The 20245-nt window shown below is 44.6% G+C and overlaps 1 protein-coding gene across 2 annotated transcripts in view; it reads left to right on the top strand.

Annotated features, from left to right (window-relative positions):
- LOC135909361 (serine/threonine-protein kinase haspin-like) overlaps positions 1–20245 on the top strand; it is a 157549-nt gene that overhangs the window by 121007 nt on the left and 16297 nt on the right. For both annotated transcript variants that reach the window (XR_011511583.1, XM_065441309.1), the window contains exon 8: positions 7517–7614. Coding sequence is in view for 1 of the 2 variants with exons in the window: in XM_065441309.1 (XP_065297381.1) it covers positions 7517–7614 (98 nt within the window). In the remaining variant the exon portion in view is untranslated. The remainder of the gene's footprint in view (positions 1–7516; positions 7615–20245) is intronic.

Below are 20245 nucleotides of genomic sequence, written 5' to 3'. Positions count from 1 at the left end.
AGCATGTTGGCTACAATCGAATGCCTACTATGGGCACCCTAGTGTGGCTACCGAAGGAATATCGAAGAAAACGTGTGACGCTTGGTCCACAGAAAACCATACGCGTACTGCTCGTAATCCTACACCGGCGAGACAAAATTTTCCGGAGAGGTTGCACTCAAGCGAACGCGTTGCAATCCATCGAGTCCCCGCAGTGCTGCCGGCGAGCGACTATGCATTGTTTCTTTTTCTCGTCTGCTAGCCAGAAAGCGTCCAAAACTCTGCTATACGAAAATGCAGTCGGCCAGAGAAAAACAAACGCGCATCCAAGTGGGCCGCGCGGCTATCGATGCAGCACGAGAAAAACGCATGCGCTCTGGCTGGATCGGCAGTCCGCGGGTTGCGAGAAAAAAAAAAGAAAAAGAAATGAGAAGGAGGCTCAATATATCCTCGCGAATAAAAGTCTAGGTAAAAAAATAAATAAGAATTTAGTTACAATGGTGGCTTTAGTGTCTTGACATGGATGCTTTGGCACAGGTGAAAAAAATGGTTATATTCTTTTCTGTGACCTGAGGGCACAAATGAACCACCACAACGCTTTGTCTCATCGTTCCTCGCTGCGTGCTTTGTCAACTTGTCTGATAGTATGTTGATTTGGCTTGTCTCGTTGTATGGCCCGATGTACTACTTTAGAAAAGTCGATGCACCTTTGGCGTCAAATGTTTACAACAACATTAAACCCAAAAAGTTCGGGAATTGAAAATCTAAAGCACGACTTTGAAAATGTCAATGAACCTTTCGCATCAAAATGTTATGAGAATTTTATACCCACAAAGTTTCAGAATTGAATGAAATCCAAGCGCTCCGTAGATTCCGCGGCCTCCGCGAGATGCCGAGACGAGCCCGCTCGCCTTCAAAACGCCCTTGAAATTTTGTGCCTGGCGGGGCTCCTTGCGTTACGATATGTGACTCCCGATGCATGGGCGTTGCCCCGAAATCCAGCCCGATTTAGCAATGTTCGCGCTAAAATGTCTTTTCGAGCGTGATTAAGGACATTCTAGACAAAATCGAGCATGATTTCTGGCGCCGGGAGTTGTTTTGGTCGGCGGCACATGACAGCACGAAAAAATTTCGGGGGGGGGCTGAAGCCCCATAAGCCCCCCCCCCCCCTGCCTACGCCCCTGATCATATGCGCTGTAGGGTGCTCTGTTGACTAGACCGCGCAGTTCTGTGGGTATTTAAGTAAGTAGTTCTTCAAAAATAAACCAGTTGTTAGAAAGCGCTCGTCCTTGTGTTGCCCCTATTCTTCGTCCCTGTTTGTTTGCGCACAAAAAGTATCAATGTGAATATGTTCCAACTAGGCCGACTCGCAGTTATGCTTTTTTTTTCTTCTACATTCTATGACCTTTCAATATTATTTCTCGAGTTGCGTCGCACTGTATGTTTATCGGTGTTCTCAGCGTGCAATTTCCCGCTGTTCCTTTTTTGTAATCCAGTGCATTAATTTTTAACACAAACATGACCATATGCCATGCTTTTTTTTAAAATGTGCTTCTTACCACTGCCTTTCCCCTCCACTGAACTTGATAGTATCTATAGCATGGACAAGTTCATAGACCAAACCGTCATGACATTAGTCGGGCAGCGGACTCGGGCGAGCGTCTCAGTGCGCGTTTTCAGAACATCGCAGACCGGGCGCCGTCGCAGAAATCTTCCTCGCGTCTGTGCTTGCTGCATACCCGAGTTGTAGCCGATGATTGTTTGCCGGTTTTATGTTTCGCGAGCCAAGCTTCACGCAGCTTGTTGTCATGCGGCTACGTGTGAATTGACACCGGCCTTCGTTACGTGCGTCCGGCCCTGCGGCACCGAGCAGTAGCCTACCATGTTGCGTACCTTCAAAGGCAACCACTACCTATTGTAGTGCTTTCAAGCGTTGTAAAGTAGACACTCGAAGCGGGAAAATCTCGTCACTAAATGAGGACCGCAGCGTACGAGGGAATTTAAAGTCGTTTTCAGTTCGCTTCGGCGCGCCCGAAGCAGCCGACGCGGCCGCTATGTCCACGTGATCCCTCCTAGCACGTCACGCCGACGGTGGCGCCAGCTTTTCCAGTGGTGGAGCTCGAGGCCACGTACGGCGCAGCGACTACGCGCCCCGCATCGGACGCGGTGAGCGTCGAGCAACGCAGCGTTCGGCGCGGCAACGAAATGTGCGCCTGAGCAAGCGACGCACGCCTGAGCCTTAGAAACAGCTCGTTTCTAAGGCAACACCGCATTCACTAGAGGCGCTTTTGTACCGCTTTGAAGCATCGAACTCGTGGCTCAGTGCGTACAAAACGTGCGTTATCGGACGAAAAACAATACGCTTGCAATAAGGAAATACGGCAAATAAGAAACGGTAATGACGTTTCGGAGGACCGCAATGTAATCAAACGCGTCGTCGCTGATCATTTCAAAGAATTGCTCGGTCAACCGCGCACCATTATAGTGGGCTTTAAAGCGGAATTTCTGTCGTTACTGCCAAAGCTGGACGAAGAAGAAAGAACGCGTTTGGAACAGCCAATTTCCATGAAAGAAATAGAGGATGCAATAGATGCACTACCTGTCGGCAAGGCACCCGGCCCTGATGGCCTAGGTGTAGCATTTTATAAAACATTCAAAACAATTATATAGCTCAGATTCTACTCAAATTTATCGCCGAATCCTATCAGCAAAAACATATACCACTGTTCTTCACAACTTCGCACATCGTTCTCATCCCAAAAAATGAGGCACCTGAAAAACGTCAGTTGGTGGGGTCTTATCGCCCGATAAGGCTTACCACGTCTACTACAAGATATTTATGAAGGTATTGGCCAAACGATTGCAGGGTGTGATAACGAGGCTGGTTGGCACGCATCAGACCTGTGGTATAAAGGGTAGAAGCATCGCCACGAACATACACGTAGCTCGAAGCAGTGGCGTAGCCAGAAATTTTGTTCGGGGGGGGCTACGCCACTGGCCTCATCTATCTATATATATATATATATATATATATATATATATAGATATATAAATAAATGGGGCCAGTGGCGTAGCCAGAAATTTTGTTCGAGGAAGCTTTAGCTCGGGTGCTCCTATTTAAATACATGTAGAAGGAGAATCCGTTTTTCCCTGCAACCACTTCACCAAATTTGAGGAGGTTTGTTGCATTTAAAAGAAAAAGTTTAATTCTAGTGACTACTGGTTTCGAATTTTTCATTTAGGTGGTCAATTATTTATTAAAAATTGGCCAAATCGAAAATTTTCAGAAAACGAAACTATCATGTTTAAAACTCCGTGACTCAACAATGAAAAATGATATCACAATTCTGTGAATTGTATCTAATAGTACATCTAGAGCGGACAAAATGAATATGTTACACATGAATCTCAAAAAAAATTAGTATTGTGGAAATATGGCTTGTGCAGAACCCTTGTACACCACGTAACCAATTCACGTAAGATACAAATTCAGATACCAAACTTGTCCGCTTTGACTGTTATAATAGATGCCGTTTACAGAACCACAACGTCTGTTCTTCATGCATAGCTATTAGTTTGTAAACGTCGTGCTTCTCTTTTTTCAAACTTTCTAATTTTTCAAAATATTTTAAACAAAATTCAGGCCCTAAATCGAAGTTGTTTCCAACAGAACTAGGATTTAGCTTTCTCTCTCAAATACAACGAATTTCAACAAAAGCGATTAGCAGGATTTTCTAAGAAAAGCGTTTCTGCGTTTTACAAGTATTTGAATAGGCCGCATCGGAATGGGCCCGAGCTAAGGCTTCCTCTTAAACAATTTGTCAAGGGATCAAATCCATGAATAATAACTGCATTGTCATTGCCAAAGATGCTGCAAACGAATTCTTTAACGCTACGCACAGTCAAAACAATACAATATGTATTTTTTCATAAAAGAATATACTCGTACGTGCCAAAAATTTTGCCCAAAATAACTGATATCAATGCTTCCATATTTTTGTCTATTTAAGTAAAGAAAATATCACACGAACTTTAGAACTATATCAGTTCAAAACCAGGAAAGCAGTGCATGCCACTGATATGAAAAATTAAAAGGCAATGAACTGAACAAGTTGAGGACAAATATGTTAACGAAACTTTTTCATTCAAGAACCGTGCTTACATTCTTGTATATATGCAATGGCCAGTGAAAAATCTCAATGACGCTGTAATTTGTTTTAATGTATTACGCAGGAGCAGCTGTCACCGGTCGTGTATCGTGAGTAATTGCACCGAAATCATAGTTGCAACAGAGGGCACGTATAAAAAGCAGGAATTCTGCAAGATATACGAGGGTAAGTCAAATGAATGTGAGCCAACAACGGGGTACTTTATTTAAAAGTAGTCTTCATTAGAATTTAGACATTTGTCCCATTGACTAACGAGTCGCGTGATTCCCGTCTTATAAAACTCCTTGGGTTGCTGCTTCAAAAAGTCTGTATCTGGTTCCCTTGAGCTGTTTTTTTCGGTTGCCCCAAAATGTAGAAGTCGCAAGGTGACAGGTCTGAGCTGTATGGCGGATGCTGCAGCTTTTTCCACTTTAACTTTGCCAGTTTTGTATTAACGCCATAAGCGACGTGGGGACAGGCATTCTCGTGGAACAAGATGACCCCATTCGTCAATTTTCCACGTTGTTCGTTCTTGATTGCGACTGCTGTTCTGGCGTTTCACAATATCGGAAATAATTGATAGCCTCTCAAGATTTAGCAAATTCTATCAGTAATGGACCCTGACGACCAAAAAGAAGTCAACAACACCTTTCCAGCGGAAATGATGGCCTTTGCGTTCTTTGGGCTTGGTAAATTCGAATGTTTCCACTGTAAGCTTTGCCGCCGTGTTTCAGGCTCGTAGTAGTGGCACCAAGGTTCGTCCCCGATCACAAATGCAAAGAAGAAGTCGTTATCCTCATTGTGATACCCGATCAGATGAGTCAAGGCAGCGCGAAACTTCTCCGTCTTCTCTCGATGGATCAAAATCATGGGGATCCATTGCGCACCAAAGAGCCGATAACCGAGAAGCTCATGAATTATGGCGTGAACCGAACCGTGACTGATGTTCAGACGGTCTGCCAGTTCATCGATGCTTATCCTCCGTTCTTGTTTCATCAGCCCATGAACCTTTGAAATTGTGTGGGGGGTGATTGCACGATGGTTTTGGCCCGGTCTTGGAATGTCTTTACAACGTCCTTTAAACCGTTTGCTCCAACGCTTCACAGTGGTCAATGAAATGCCGTGTTCAACGTAAACGGCAGCCATACGGCGATTAATTTCTGTTTTGGAAACACCTTTAGCTGTCAAAAACTTCGCGACACCGAGCTGTTCAACTTTTGAAGTGTCCATTATGTGACGCAACCATATTCAACCCAGTGTATGAGAGCATTAAAGAACAGTTATCTTCACACCTGCGTAAATGAGACATGCCGTTCTCCTACGCGCATGCCTCGCAATATGAACCGTATGAACCGAACCATTATTGCGAGGTTAGGGTAGGCGCACTTTCATTTGACTCGCCCTTGTACATTAGAAATGCAGATACAATGGGATATACAAATGCGAAAATACGGCTTGATAAAGGACAAAAAAGTATCACTGGAAACAAAGTTCACTGCATGTATACACAAAACCTCGCAACAAGATATTTAAGTATACGTATAAGTCTCCAATGAGTCTATGTATGTAAGAAAAAGTAACTGTATGTAATGCGTGAAACAAGGCAAATAAACATGTTGCACAATCATAGATTCACAGAATCCTAGATTGCGCCCCCATTCCATCCACTCCCTCCGATGTATTGCGCGCGACGGAAGGCGGCGCGCTTGCTCCCCGCTTTTCTCCTTTGCGCACACAAGACTGAGCCACCACAGTCGGCTCACCCATTCCATCTCCCCTCCTACGCTTTCACTCGCACATACAGAATGCAGCGCGGGGTCACGATTTGATCACCCTTGGACTTTATACGAAACATGAGGGCGACGGCGACGGCAGGAATGAGCCTGGAGTGTCCATATAATAGCTTTCGCAATGATATAATAAACGTATCCGGAAACTGAAGCGTGCCGTCGCCCATTACTTTCCGCAAAAGAAGTATCAAAATCGAACTTTCACCATGCGACAATTCGCTGCGCCGCAACAATTAATTTTTTTTCTGTGGGGCGGAGGCACCGAAATGAAAAAAAGAACGCATAGGAAACTATGTTGGCCAGAATCGAATGCCTACATCGGGCACCTAATGGGGCTACGGAATTAATACCGAAGAAAACATGAGACGATTGGCCCACTGAGAACCATACGCATACTGCTCAGTATCCTACACCGGCGAAACAAGACTTTCCGGAAAGGTTCCGCTCAAGGAATGCGGTGCAATCCGTCGAGTCCCCACAGTGCTGGCGGCGAGCGACCATTGTTTTTTTTTTCTCGCCTGCTATCCAGAAATCTTCCAAAACTCTGTCAGGTGAAAATCCACTCAGCCAGAGCAAACCGAACGCCCACCGAAGTGCACCGCGCGGTGGTCGGGGCCATACGAGAAAAACATATGCGCTCTGGCTCGCTCTGGCAGCCCGCGGGTAGGGTAGCGAGAACAAAAAAAAAATTGAAGGGGCTCAATGTGTCCTCGGCGAATAAAAGTCAAAGTAGAAAAAATAAATAAGAACGTAGTTACTTTGGCTGGCTTTAGTGTCTTGACATGGATGTTCTGGCGTAGGTTGAAAAAAAATGGTGACATTTTTTATGTGACATGACGGCACAAATGAACCACCCCAACGCATCGTCTCATTGGACCTCGCTGCGTGCTTTGTCAACTCGTCTGCTAGTGTGTTGATTTGGCTTGTCTCGTTGTATGTTCCGATGTAAGACTTTAGAAAAGTCAACGGACCTTTGGCGTCAAATGTTTATAACAACAATAATCTCACAAAGTTCCGCAATTGAAAATTTAAAGCACAACTTTGGAAATGTCAATGCACATTTCACATCAAGAGCTTATGAGATTTATACCTATAAAGTTTCGCAATGGATATCCGCGCTCCATAGATTCCGTGGCCTCAGTGAGATGTCGTGGTGAGCCCGCTCACAATCAAAGTGCCCTTCAAACTTTGTGCTCGGATGGGACTGCTTGGCGTTATGTGACTGCCGGTGTATGGGCGTTGCCACGAAATCCAGCCCGAGTTGTCTTTTCGAGCGTCAAAACGACATTCTAGACAAAATCCAGGGTGATTTCCGGCGCCGGGGGTCGCTTTGGTCGGCGATGCATGGACAGCACGAAAAAATTTCGGGGGGGGGCTGAAGCCCCATAAGCCCCCCCCCCTGGCTACGCCCCTGATCTCAAATTAGTCTGCATTATCGGCTGCTCAGTCGATGGTAATAAGGAGTTTTTTTTTGTTTAGTGCTCTGCCTTTATTGCTTCCGTGAATTCCGTTCGCTTACATTATATGCCACTGATTTATAAAATCTTCTCCCAATGTCATGCGCTCGGCCTAACCGTAGCATTTTCTCTCAATTCTCAGGGTCGCGTGCGTGTTCGACCACTTTCCAGAGTGTCTCTTGCGCAACGACCACGGGTCGACCGAGTCGCTGCCTGACAGCCTGGCCTCCGAGATAGCGGGTGAGGGAACATCTTACTCGGAAATATACGTGGTGTGTAATACATGACGTCTAAGATGTGTTTCCCGCTCCTAATTTGCTTCCGGCGCGCGCAGCCAGCAAAAGCATGGCCTTAGAGATATGGTTATCCAAAGAGGGCCGTCGCCGGTGCGCGGATGTGGACACCACCGATTATTCGTTGTCTGTAGCAAAGAGGACGCGCATGTTGTGCCGGCTAAATTTCTGCATGATCTAGAAACTAGTGGAAAACGCTCTAACCGACGAATAAACCGAGATAAGCTCTGCTTGTATATATCGGCATGTGACTGGCGCTAGTGTTTCTTTCCATGTCACGTATTAATGATTAACACTATAGTTAACAATAGTAGCCACGTGATAAGGACCATTGTAGAAAATCTAATTACCCACGGGAATTTATTTGACACTCTGATGGCGGTATAACCAAATTTTTACTCCTATTTTTACGATATCTTGCATTGCTAAAGCAGATGCGGCAATTTTCTGTTTAGCTCAATCTGAGGCCTGGATGGTGACAACGGCATGTCGCCTTGAAATTTGAACACTGATATCGGGACACATGAATAGATGCCGCTGCGCGTACCGATAGTCATTCTGTGGCAGCGCAGGTTCCTGGAGAAAGCTCATCCTCCAGCTTACTTTCACTGTTCCAGACATTTAAGATAACAAAGAAACAGACAAAGAAACCAAAGTAGTTCTTTTATGCTCTGTAGTTTGTAGTTTTTCCTATAAAAAGAAAGATAGCAGAGTTACGGAACCTTTCATATTCACAGCCAAATTTCCAGCAAAACTGTTTCATTCGAGTAGTTTCCGGAAAACTTTTAGTTCACTTATATAAACCCGACGCTTAAGAACGTTGCTAGCATATGGCTCACCCGTTTCCAACGTTGCACGTATATAACACTTTCGAACGTACTTAACCCATACACTTTTATTTTCGCATGTACGTCAGCCATGACGTCCCCCCTCCCTTCTAATGTTTACCAAATTTGATCTCATTGGCTATTCAATTCTTTCGGGAAAGCACGCTCAATTCTGTGCGGTACCTAAAGCACAGGCGCTGAATTTTGCCTACACATCACCCGCAACGACCTGTCGTAGGACGAGTTGGTGGTCCCGGTAAAGTATCACATAGTGTGCTGCAGGAGGAACACCACGGTGAAGAACAGCAAGAGCACTCCGTTCTCGTCTGTCCTCTTCATTGCGGTGTCACTTCTGCTTACTTCGTGCTTATTTCTGGACATCACCAATATTTTGCCTCTTATTTTAACAAAATATAAACAAGGTGACTCGTTTAGTTCACCGAGGACACCGCTTGCAGGCGTCTGGTATGACCCCATGGTGTCAGAAAAAAAAAAACGGAGGCTCAACAATTATTTCAAAATATAGTAGTCATTACATTAATGTTAAATTTTTCCCCGAAATTGTCCCTGACGTCGCTCTCATATCTGAAGAATGGGTGCTCGGTGTAACATATAATTCTCCTGGGACAAAGGTTAACACTAGTAATAACGGCAGTATAACGTTTTAGAACACTTGCGTAAAATTGTTTTTGACAAAGATTGTAATTTATACACACGCAATAAACTTCGCATACACACTGCCGATGAAGCTTCTCCTCTATTTTCAATAAATCTCGTATTGTGACGTATAGCTCTACCAGACAGTGGGCTAAATTTTTCGCCGTTCGCGAAACACACTTAGAACGTTATGTGGCGCTTGCATGCGTAACTGACTGCAAGAACCAGGCACTTTCTCCTTTCCCTACCCATCACCGATAACATTACCCCATTAGACGAAAGATGAACAGGCTGACTGGTTTAGTTCACCGAGTACACCATCTATAAGGCAGGAAAATAGGGGGAAGCGAGTGTCCAGTAATTATTTACAAAGCTCCTAAGTCTCGGAGAAAGTAGTGCCACAAATTAGGGATGTCATTTCCAAAATTCTCCCAAGCTCGGTGGCACTCGGTATTCCTTCGGGACACTGGGAAATAGGGTGCATATAGCCCATCTTGCGACATCCTATACGGTCGCCGCGGGTATGTGCCAAGCCATGAAAGGGACACTGAAGTAGCACGCGGGTGGGAAAACGGAGACGACAAGGGCGTCGCGTTGACTGCTCATCCAAAGTGCTTCTATACGTCCTCTACACCAGCTTTCCCGTCTCCTACTAGGCCGTCACACGGGTGGAGGTGCTGGGTAGGATTTTTTCATGCTCAGCACCCCTTAGCGGGGCCATACATCAAACACGGAATTACCTTCGTTCGTCGAAATTCCTGTCTACCTGTACAGTCGCTGCCTACAAGGCCTGACTCTGGAATTCAACCCTTTGCAGGACCCTGCAAGAATGCGCCTACCTACTTCCGTAGGTAGACCCATACAAACACACATACAAACAGGCGCGTACAGTAGCAGAGCAGCAGCTTCTAGGTTTATTTTATGCGGGTGACATTGTGCTGATAGCTAACAAGCAAAGTAATTTGCAACGTCTGGCTAATATCTGTGGACAGGAAGGCAACAATTTAGGTTTGAAATTTAGCGTTAGGAAATCAGGTGTTATGGTATTCAATGAAAGCAGTGAACAGACAGTGGCAATACAGGGCCAGGAAATACCTTGCGTAACAGAACATAAATACCTTGGTACATGGATAAACGAAATTAATAGATATTTGGAAACACAGGGAAACACAATAGCAGTGAAGGGGAAGAGAAATTCAGGCATAATGAAGCACAGAGCGTTATGGGGATACAATAGGCACAAGGTGCTCCTGGGCAGTTGGAAAGGTATAATGGTTCGACGACTTACTTTTTGAAATGCGGTTGTTTTCTTTAGATCATGGGCACACTCAGGACTCGATGGGAGCCAAAGGTCAGTGGGACGCCTCGCATTGGGCGCTCACGGAAAGACTACAAATGAAGCTGTGCAGGGTGATGTGGGCTGGACTAGTTTTGAAGTGAGGGAATCTCGCAGTAACACTGATTATGAAGAAGGACTGAGAAATATCGAAGAGAGTAATGGGCTGGGAGAGTTTTGATGTATCTGTACAGGAAAAACATTGATTCACGATGGAGGAAATGAACTAGGAAGCTTACCAACAAGTATGTGGCCTGTAGGGTGGGCAACACAGCAACAAAAAACGTCAAGCGGAAAGTCAGAGAGGCTGAAATAATCTCATGGGTGGCGGCAATGGAAAAGAAACCTGACATGAGTAACTACCTAAGAGGAAAAAACGAAATCAGTAAAGAAACAATTTACGATAACTCCAAGGGAAGCTCACTACTTTTTGAAGCGAGATCGGGATGCCTTAGAACACGCACGTATAAAGCAAGATATAAGAAGGAAGAAGAAGCATGTGCTTGGCTGCGGTAAAGCTAGGAAAACGATGGAGCATTTTTTATTCGAATGTGAAGACGTCTGCCCAGTGGTCGATTTAGGCGCCACTGGCCTCCTTGAAGCCCTTGGGTTCAGCGAGAGCAGTGGAAAAGTAAACATGTCCGCAATAGACATTAGTAAGAGGCGACTGGAGGATTGGTGGAAGAAAAGTAGGGAAACGACAAAAGACGGAGACGTACAAAAGCAAAGTTCGCAATAGGGGATCAGAAAATTTGGTTATGGGAGTTCATAGGTTTTTTTTTCTTCTTTAACCTATGTAGGGCATTAGGCAGTATAATAGCAAGAGCTTGGTGGTGAAACCCACTGCCCCGTTTCAAAGGGGACGCTCATAACATCCATCGATCCATCCATCGCGGCCCATGCAAGAGGCCGCGTTTCTACCAGAAAGCCCGCCTTCTTGCATAGCGTTCACGGCCACCATTACCCGGTAAACATTATGGTTAGATACGCTCCGGTTGTCGGGAAGCGTGAGAAGCAGTTAGAGATTTTTGAATGCTATCGCGTTTCACTCTTAAAGGCGCCGCGCAAGCGTCCTCTATCTTTTTATTCTTACATTTTCAGAAAGTTTGAACTTGGTGGCAGTTACAGTTCTTTTGTGGCAGTGGACTAAATTCGACACTTTATAATGCTTCGGAGAGGTCGAATACGTAATTTGCTGCAAAATCTTCACTTATTAAACCCATACACTTCGTAAATCACCTACATATTACCCATTACACTCCGCTATTTTACTAAATATAAAAATACCAGCACTGGCAAAGCTCACCCGAAACACAATCTCAGGCAAAGACCACATAATCAAAAAGACCCTCCGTAACCTAATCAAGAACGCGGCAGAATACCTCGTAAACACAATCCACGAAAGCTGAGCAAGTAGAACATCCCAGCCATCTGTAAACACGCTGAGGCCATCATGATCCCGAAGCCAGACAAACCACTGGGAATACGAACATGCGACCCATATTCCTGTCATCATCCGCCGGCCTAACAGCTTAACTCCATACGTACAAGAAAACGGGTACATGACCGACACCATGTATGGATTCCACCCTCACTTAACGACTCGAGACATCTTGCCACAGCTGAAAAAGCACGTCATGGATCATCTCGGCAAACACATCACGAGTACAATGCTGGTCGTGGGGGTTAATTGATCCTTTGACAACGTCTCTCATAAGGTAGTGTTGAAGAACGTCCCGGACACGCACTTTGGCAAAAGAGCACATCGCCACGTACAAAGCTACCTCACCATCAGAACAGCGACAGTGGCCCTTGGCAGCCTCGAGTCGCACAAGTTTGAGATGGTGAACAAAGTAACTGCGCAGGGCACTGTCATCTCGCCTCACCTTTTTAACATAGCCATGCTGAAACAGCCAAATATATTAAAAGGAATAGAGTGAATAAGTCACGCCCTCTGTGCAGATGACATTTCCATCTGGGCAACAGGCAGGTCCCCAGGAACACAAAAGAATGCACTTCAAGAAGTGGTGGACCGTACAGAAAACTACCTCAAGGCTTGCGGGCTCGCGTCCGAGCCAGAAAAATCGGAGCTACTCATACTAGAAGCGAGAACCACGTGAAGACCGCCATGGTGAAATCCGAGAACCATAACTCTGTCTGAATGGTGCGCTAATCCCTAAAGTACAGCTGCTCAGAATCCTCGGCCTGCCTGTACGCACGGACGGTTCATGCGCTGCCAGCCTACGCAAACTGCAAGAAACCATCGGGCAAGTAGCACCGTTAGTACGGCGGGTAGCAAACAGAAGACATAGCTTGAAAGAATAAAATGCAATCAGATAAATCGAAGCCCTCATCATCAGCATAATCGCCTACAGCACTCCTCACCTAGACAAGAATGAAGAAATCGAAAAACTGAACATCCTCGTCTGGAAGACCATCCAGATTGCCATTGCGATCTCCAAACGCGCCTCAACACAACTATACCCCGCTTAGGTCTCCGCAACACCTGGGAGGAGCCAGTCGCAACAGACAGAGTTAACCAACTCTAATGTTGCAAATTTCCTGAAACAGGTAGGGCAAAACTCAGAAGATTAAAATATACTGAAGCAATGAAACTGCGTGGCGAGAACGTTATAATCCCACACACAATTCCAGAGTACATCTCTTTAGCTTCTATTTCGAAATATGCATGCAGCCCACCATGAAGGAAGAAGAAAAGCCAGAATAGATTCTCTCCAATAAACCAACCTACGGCCAAAATATGGACACAGGGTACATCGATGGAGGGAAATATTCGGGAACTCCAGCCAAAGCTATCAGCGTCATCGACAGCAAGGACAACGAGAAAACGGCAACTAGCTTCTTAACAAGAGAAGTCGATACAGCAGAAGAAACAGCAATAGCCCTGGCCATCTCAGCCTGCGAGCAATAATACTCACTGATTCACAAGCTCCTTGGAGGAATTTTCAGAAAGGGAGAACTCAAGACAAGTGCTACAAATTCTCACCGAAACGGCAAAGAAGCACCTAGCAGATATATACATCGTTTGGACTTTGGGGCACGAGTCCCTTCTGTGGAACGAGGCAGCCGAAGCCTTTGCCCGAATTCCCCTTCAGCGGGCTTTCACAAAGGTCGCGCCAAGAAGGACAGATGAAGTCCCCAAAAAGCACACCGATGTTCTGCAACGCTACAGGCTGGACAGAAGATCTTAACCGCCACCTCATCGCAGCCTGGCTAGGGAAGACGTAGTAACCCTAGGGAAATTGCAAACCAACAGCTACGTCCACATTATCATATTGCATCGAATCTCACTTACTGAGCATCTATACATCTGCACGTGGTGTGTGTCCCAGGTACCCTATGCCATATGGTACGGTGATCTGTAGGAAAAGATGGCACCGTACACTCCAAAACACTAACTGCAAATAAGTGGGAGGCTAAGCTATCAGGCCCGGACCTGAAGAGACAGAGCAGCCTCATTGGACGGGCATGGGAGAAGATCATCTCCAAGGCTACCTGGAAGAAGGAGGCCGCCTACCTAGGGCCTAGACTGCGCATGCTAAGAATTAAAGTTCATTGTCTCTCTTCTCTCTCTCTCTCTTGTTCAGTTCGCCGATCGCACTGAGAAAACCTACTGTGAACTACGTATAACGTATGGAAATAGGGAGACAATAGGTGAACCTTCAATAATTATTTGCTAATGTCATAAGCAAGGCATAAACACTAATGTTTGGCCACGCTTTACTTTTGGCGTGCGGTACGTTGTTCCCAAATTAAGTTGCTGTGACGAGCATTCTCTGAGGCACTAGGATACACAGCTGATAAAGGCTATTTTATGTTTTCTAGCACTTCTTTAAGGAATGTTTTGCAAAAGCTGCAATTACCTGACGCTATTGAAACTTCAGCTATGCGTTACACACAAGATTCCTCTTATTACCTCAAGGTATCGCGTTTGTGGCACGCAGAGCTCAGTCAATACATAGGGCAAACGTCTCGCGATATTTGTAATATGCGCTTGCAAAGCTCTGGAGCGCCTATATATGTGTTCATTTTCTGCGACCATCGTAAGCGACCTACACAATTTAATCTTCCAGTACGCATTGTCCTTAACATAGTCCACATTCTGTACGAAAATAGAATTGTTCTACAACTTTTGAATAAGTCAAAGTAGTGAGAAAACATTGTAAGCATTCAATCTAACGCTTCTAAACCAGCAAAGACACGACAGGTTATGAATTTTAATTTAAACTTTATTTAGGCAATAAGTTAATAAGTTTCTTTGAAGTCACCACCAACATGTGCCACATTCCCTTTAAATATAAACTTCACGAATTATCCAAATCTCTCAGGAGACCACAAAAACACGCATACAACGTTTTCGAGCGCTTCTAAAATAGTAGTAACACTAACAGGTTCGCTGTGAAAGAACTGAACCATATTAATGAACGAACTAAGAAATTTTCACTGTTTCATTTTGTCTATTTGTGCCAAGGTTGTTTATAACTCGAAAATTTGCTGCCGAGCTGCACGAGCCAGCGTCTGAGTAAATGCTCAATATAATTTCGCATCAGGAACATACGTGCGCACAACGGCTGTAATTTTGAAAGTTAATACACAAGAGGTGCACAACGATGATGTACTACTTCGCATGGCGTTATCCTTTCCAGGTCCGATTTCCGGTGCCGCCTAGAAGTGGGCTTTATAAATCTGCGATAAAGGGTATAACGAGAAAAACTGCGTTTGTGAACATCAAACAAGGGGGCTCATAGTAAAAGTGACAAAATGTTTGTGCCTAGCGTCACTGCTTACTTCAAAGTTATGTATGAACTTCTTTATAGCTAAGGAGGACTTTTGTGTCATTTTAAATATTAAATTCCCTACCTTTCTGTGACCGTATTTTACGGATGTCTCCAGCACAACGCAGGTGCGTTCATCGCATGGAAATGCGGGCGTACATAATAATTACAGAGGAGAAACGAAATAACAACAGGAACGCCGATTTTTCTTTTTCAATTATATTTTCCATGAATATTTGTTTGAATTACTACGAATTGACAACACAAACGCCAGGTGCTTGCATTTCGACAGTAGAAGGCTACGTATGTAGTTAATGTGCAAATTTTATTCTCGTTTGGTCTACAACTGAAATATTATTTGTTTACCAGTGCATATGTCAAAACATGAAGACAAGGATGAAGCAAGGACGAAGCGCTGACTTCTGATAAATATTTCATTGCGATGCGAAATATATAGGCGACATGTGTGCAAAAAGCACGTTCATGTTTCACACTAGCAGTTCGTCATATTCAAAACGAATGCGAAAATAGACATCGGGTTATGTAGTCGTAATTAACAAATAACTGAGAGCTTTGGCTGAAGGGCGAATTATTTACAGCGATACCAAGCTTTAGCTTTGCACTTACGCTCTACTTAGGGCATCTACTTACATCTACTTAGGGCAGGTAGTGACGGCAGACCCGGATCATGAGACGGAAATAATCAGAAGAATAAGAATGGGCTGGGGTGCGTTTGGCAGGCATTCTCAGGTCATGAACAGCAGGTTGCCATTATGCCTCAAGAGAAAAGTGTATAATAGCTGTGTCTTACCAGCACTCACCTACGGGGCAGAAACATGGAGGCTTACGAAAGGGTTCTACTTAAATTTAGGACGACGCAACGAGCTATGGAAAGAAGAACGATAGGTGTAACGTTAAGGGATCAGAAATGAGCAGATTCGGTCATGGAACAAACGCGAGTTAATGACATCTTAGTTGAAATCAAGAAAAAGAAATGGGCATGGGAAGGACATTTAATGAGGAGGGAAGATAACCGATGGTCATTAAGGGTTACGGACTGGATTCCAAGGGAAGGGAAGCAGGGGGGGGGGGCAGAAAGTTAGGTGGGCGGAGGAGATTAAGAAGTTTGCAGGGACGGCGTGGCCACAATTAGTACACGACCAGGGTTGTTGGAGAAGTATGGGAGATGCCTTTGCCCTGCAGTGGGCGTAACCAGGCTGATGATGATGATCACGTTGAGTGCGTGCATTTCCTGTGTGCGTGTATTGCTTGCAAGTGCCGGCAGTCGCCCAATTCGAGCGGTTTGTAGTTGTGTAGATCGTCACTGACTACGCTAATGCAAGGACGGCGAAGCACACCGCAGCAAGGCGAATCTCTATAAACGAGCAGGTGCGGTCACTTAATTTTTCTTTTCAATTCATTGCATCTAGTCACGCTAGCGAAAAAAATGCATGTACTGTAATTTTGCGTCGACCGTGTGTAATTGGCTTAATTTAGAGTCATAAGCAATATTTACGTGAGGTATGCTTCAAAATAGTCAGTTTAATTAGCTTATCATGCCTAGGAACATCCGAGCCCAACGAGGAAGTGACGAACCATGAAACGGCATTAAGAATTATACCTACATATATACACAGGTCAATGTAATGTTTTGCTTGAATAAAAAAGAGATAGAATAACAATACAGCAAAGTAGAGCTTTTGTAAACCACATTATTTTTTATTGTGATAAAAAAGCTGTAGCAGTGCAGTGGCAGTTCCTAATACAGGCATTGCTAGCAGGTGGTAGCAGATATATCTCGCGTATCTCGCGTCTATCTGGAACTCGCGTTGCGAATATTCCAGCTCTCTAGAGGGTTGATTACGCATGTGTTAAATCACTGTATGTTGCTCTTGCTGTGAAAGCGCCAAACCTGCTCAAAAATATTTCTTTCCAAATATGAATAAAAAGAGCATGATCTAATAAATGGAAAAAAATCGCGTTCGAGAACTCAAAAGTCTTAAAGAAAGTTCATTAGTACGAAAAGTAAACTAAAGAAAACGAATACAGTACCTAAGCTTCTTTTCGTGGGCCTTAACATTACTGTATGTTTACTACCAACCCCTTGTTTTATGGAGGAACCAGGCTGCCAACACAAGCACGCAGAGCAACTGCCTTTCCAAGAGAGTTGTGTGTGTTGCGCTTGAATTGGTGTGGACTTGGAGAAAAGCTCCATTTCATCTGTTTTGTTGCAATACAATAGTTGTCGCACTATTCTGGCTAAGTCGTCTATGCTACCGCATCTGACATCCTATCAGCTCAAATATCACCACTAAAAGCAGTTTGACTGCATGCATTTGTCTTCATAGACACATTGTAGCTTAACTCGTATTCTTTACCCATGTTTCTTTTTTTTTCATGTTTATTAAAACAGTACGTACTCCTTAATACTTCCTGGCCATCTAAGTGCCAATTTTTTTCCTAAAACAACAAATTAACATTATTGTCATCTTTTATACTTTGGTAATATGCAAATGCAGCGTGAACTCTGATCTTAACAACAGAAGCAATAGGACTGCTTACAAATATATTCTAGAATAAAACACCGTCTGTGTTCTAGGCAGTAGCCTGTCGGGTGTAGTCATCCGACGGCATGCAGTAGTAAATCCTTGTAGAATATAGGCTGTTCCTGCTCTGGTTCTAGCTTCAGCTTAAGAATAATTATGAAGCCCGGAACAATGAATTTCCTCCATTGGATAAGGATGACAGCTGGCTTCCATGGGGCTCGCAGATCTTCAGCAATTGACCGAGGAACAAAACCCAGGGTAGCAGCGTATCTTGTGGGATACCAACTTAGACCAAATGGTGATGCAGACAGTCAGAATGACGATGCTTGAAAATGCAGTAAAGAGTGCATCACTACCGTTACTTAGACAAGCTTCGATCAACCATAGAACTTTGGCATATTTCTTAATGTGCACTTGCTCATGCTAAAGTAGCTAGTGCATACCAGGAAATACTAAAGTGCTGGCTACAAATGCTGAGATACTGCTGCATCATAAATTGTGGGTAGTTGCAATCGCAACACATCATGGGCAACTGATGACTTCGCACATTATAATCATGAATATATGCTCTCCAAAACAAGTTTATATGACACATGGAGAGGAATAGACCGGGAATGTCATTTCATTATGGTATAGCTGTTTCATAGTTGTGGTTCGAAATAACACGGTGTCCATTTCGCCATTTTGTCAATGTGGGGAGACGTAACATCAATCTTACTACAACGTTTCTGAAAGTAAGCACTGAATAATTACCGGGTAGCTTAGTCAAGTACTTCTTGAGCACACAGGTTCTTTTCAGGGAAGCGAGCTGCTGGAATTCCAACAGGCAGGCACCGTATCAATCGATGCTTTCAGCTCTGCCACAAGCCTTGCTGTGCAGCGCAGATGTTGACTTTTTGTATCAACGGGTCCTTCTAAGGCCCACATCGTGCGCCAGAATGCCAAAAATTTTATGTACACAGGGCATTCGCACGTGAAGTAAATTCAGTGTGCTTAAGCAACGGAAATGAAAAGACATAGCACAAACAAAAAATGTGCTCATTGCGTGAACTTGAAAGCACAGTTTATGGAACGTGCATCAGTTGCTACCACATAGCACACTGAAAAGGGTAAGGCGAAAAAACACTAATGCTGGTGATGAACTACTGACAAGTGAATTTTTTTGAAGATTAAAACATTGTGTAGCATATGTGTGATGTGGATGAAGCACCGGAAATGCAGGCACCAGTGCTGGTTCATTGACCATGTGTGCTACAATTTGAACAAGTGGACTAACCACCGTGACTTCTAAAACAAAGTGCAGGACTCAAAAATGCGTTTCTTCAAACTGCCGGTGCTACGCACTCAACCATATGCATTCTGCCACAAATATACTATAACAGCTTCTTCTCTACTGAAAGATCTCATACGTGATACTAGAATGATCGTTGGACACAGGCGCCGATTGGTATATTCTGCATTTTTTTTTAAAGCGGAACCAATGAGAGATTGTCGTGCCGAATCTCCCACAAGATCCAACTGGCAAAAAAATGTTTTGTGCAAGCTTATGCTGCCTCGAATATGCTTGAGTCATGCTTGAGCACCGGAAACGCTTTATCGTCAGCGCCACAGCAACCTCACAAAAACCGCATCAACATAATGCGCTTCCGTGCAAAAATGGCTCGCTCACCTATATTTTCTGTCCTGTTGTTGCTCTTCAGCAAACTTTCAGCACCATTGGGTCTTAAAGGTAAACAAAGCTGCCCATCAGCTGTCCCATCTGTGGCCTCCTACGGAGTCAATCCAGCTCGGTTACCATACACACACAGACAAAATCACCCATAATAATCGCGATTAACAACCGCAACCTGAACAACCAATGAAGCCCTAGGAAACAAAGAGCAGCGGACAAATGCTGGCGCAAATTTTCTTGGTTTTCAGCCATGCGCCGTGCTCACAGCTGTTGGGATGCGATCGTTGCCAAACCTCACAGTCGCTTGATCTATTAGTCGAATGCTCACAGTGGCAGCGTTGCGGAGCCGAAGGCGTGCATTACGCCATGTAGTCGTTTGATTAGGAAGACGAATTAACGGCAGCACATATTTGTCTTAAATAATTGTAGTTTTGATAAGCACATTTAGGAATAGTCTCGATATCAGATGCTTTTTCTCCGTCGGTGCACTTCACTCGAGTCGAGGGCGCATTTTCAAACGGCGGAGGAAAGGTGGAGTAGTGTTCATGAAACGCAACGGCACCTTGAGTGAAGGAAGCCCGTCGCCTCGACTTGGCTGAGTCGCGCAGAAGCGTTGAGTGAAGGCGTGTTTAAGAATACGGGGGTGTGACGCTCTAGCCACTTCTGCTGTCACATTCCCTCCCGGCCAGGCCTGTCCTACTCGCTGCGTGCGTTTTGCACCACCGCCATCCGCGCTTCGCCATT

The sequence above is a fragment of the Dermacentor albipictus genome, chromosome 1 (assembly GCF_038994185.2).
Source record: "Dermacentor albipictus isolate Rhodes 1998 colony chromosome 1, USDA_Dalb.pri_finalv2, whole genome shotgun sequence".
NCBI lineage: Eukaryota > Metazoa > Arthropoda > Arachnida > Ixodida > Ixodidae > Dermacentor > Dermacentor albipictus.
Note: the sequence above shows the minus strand (reverse complement) of the source record. Positions and strands in the feature narration are given on the sequence as shown.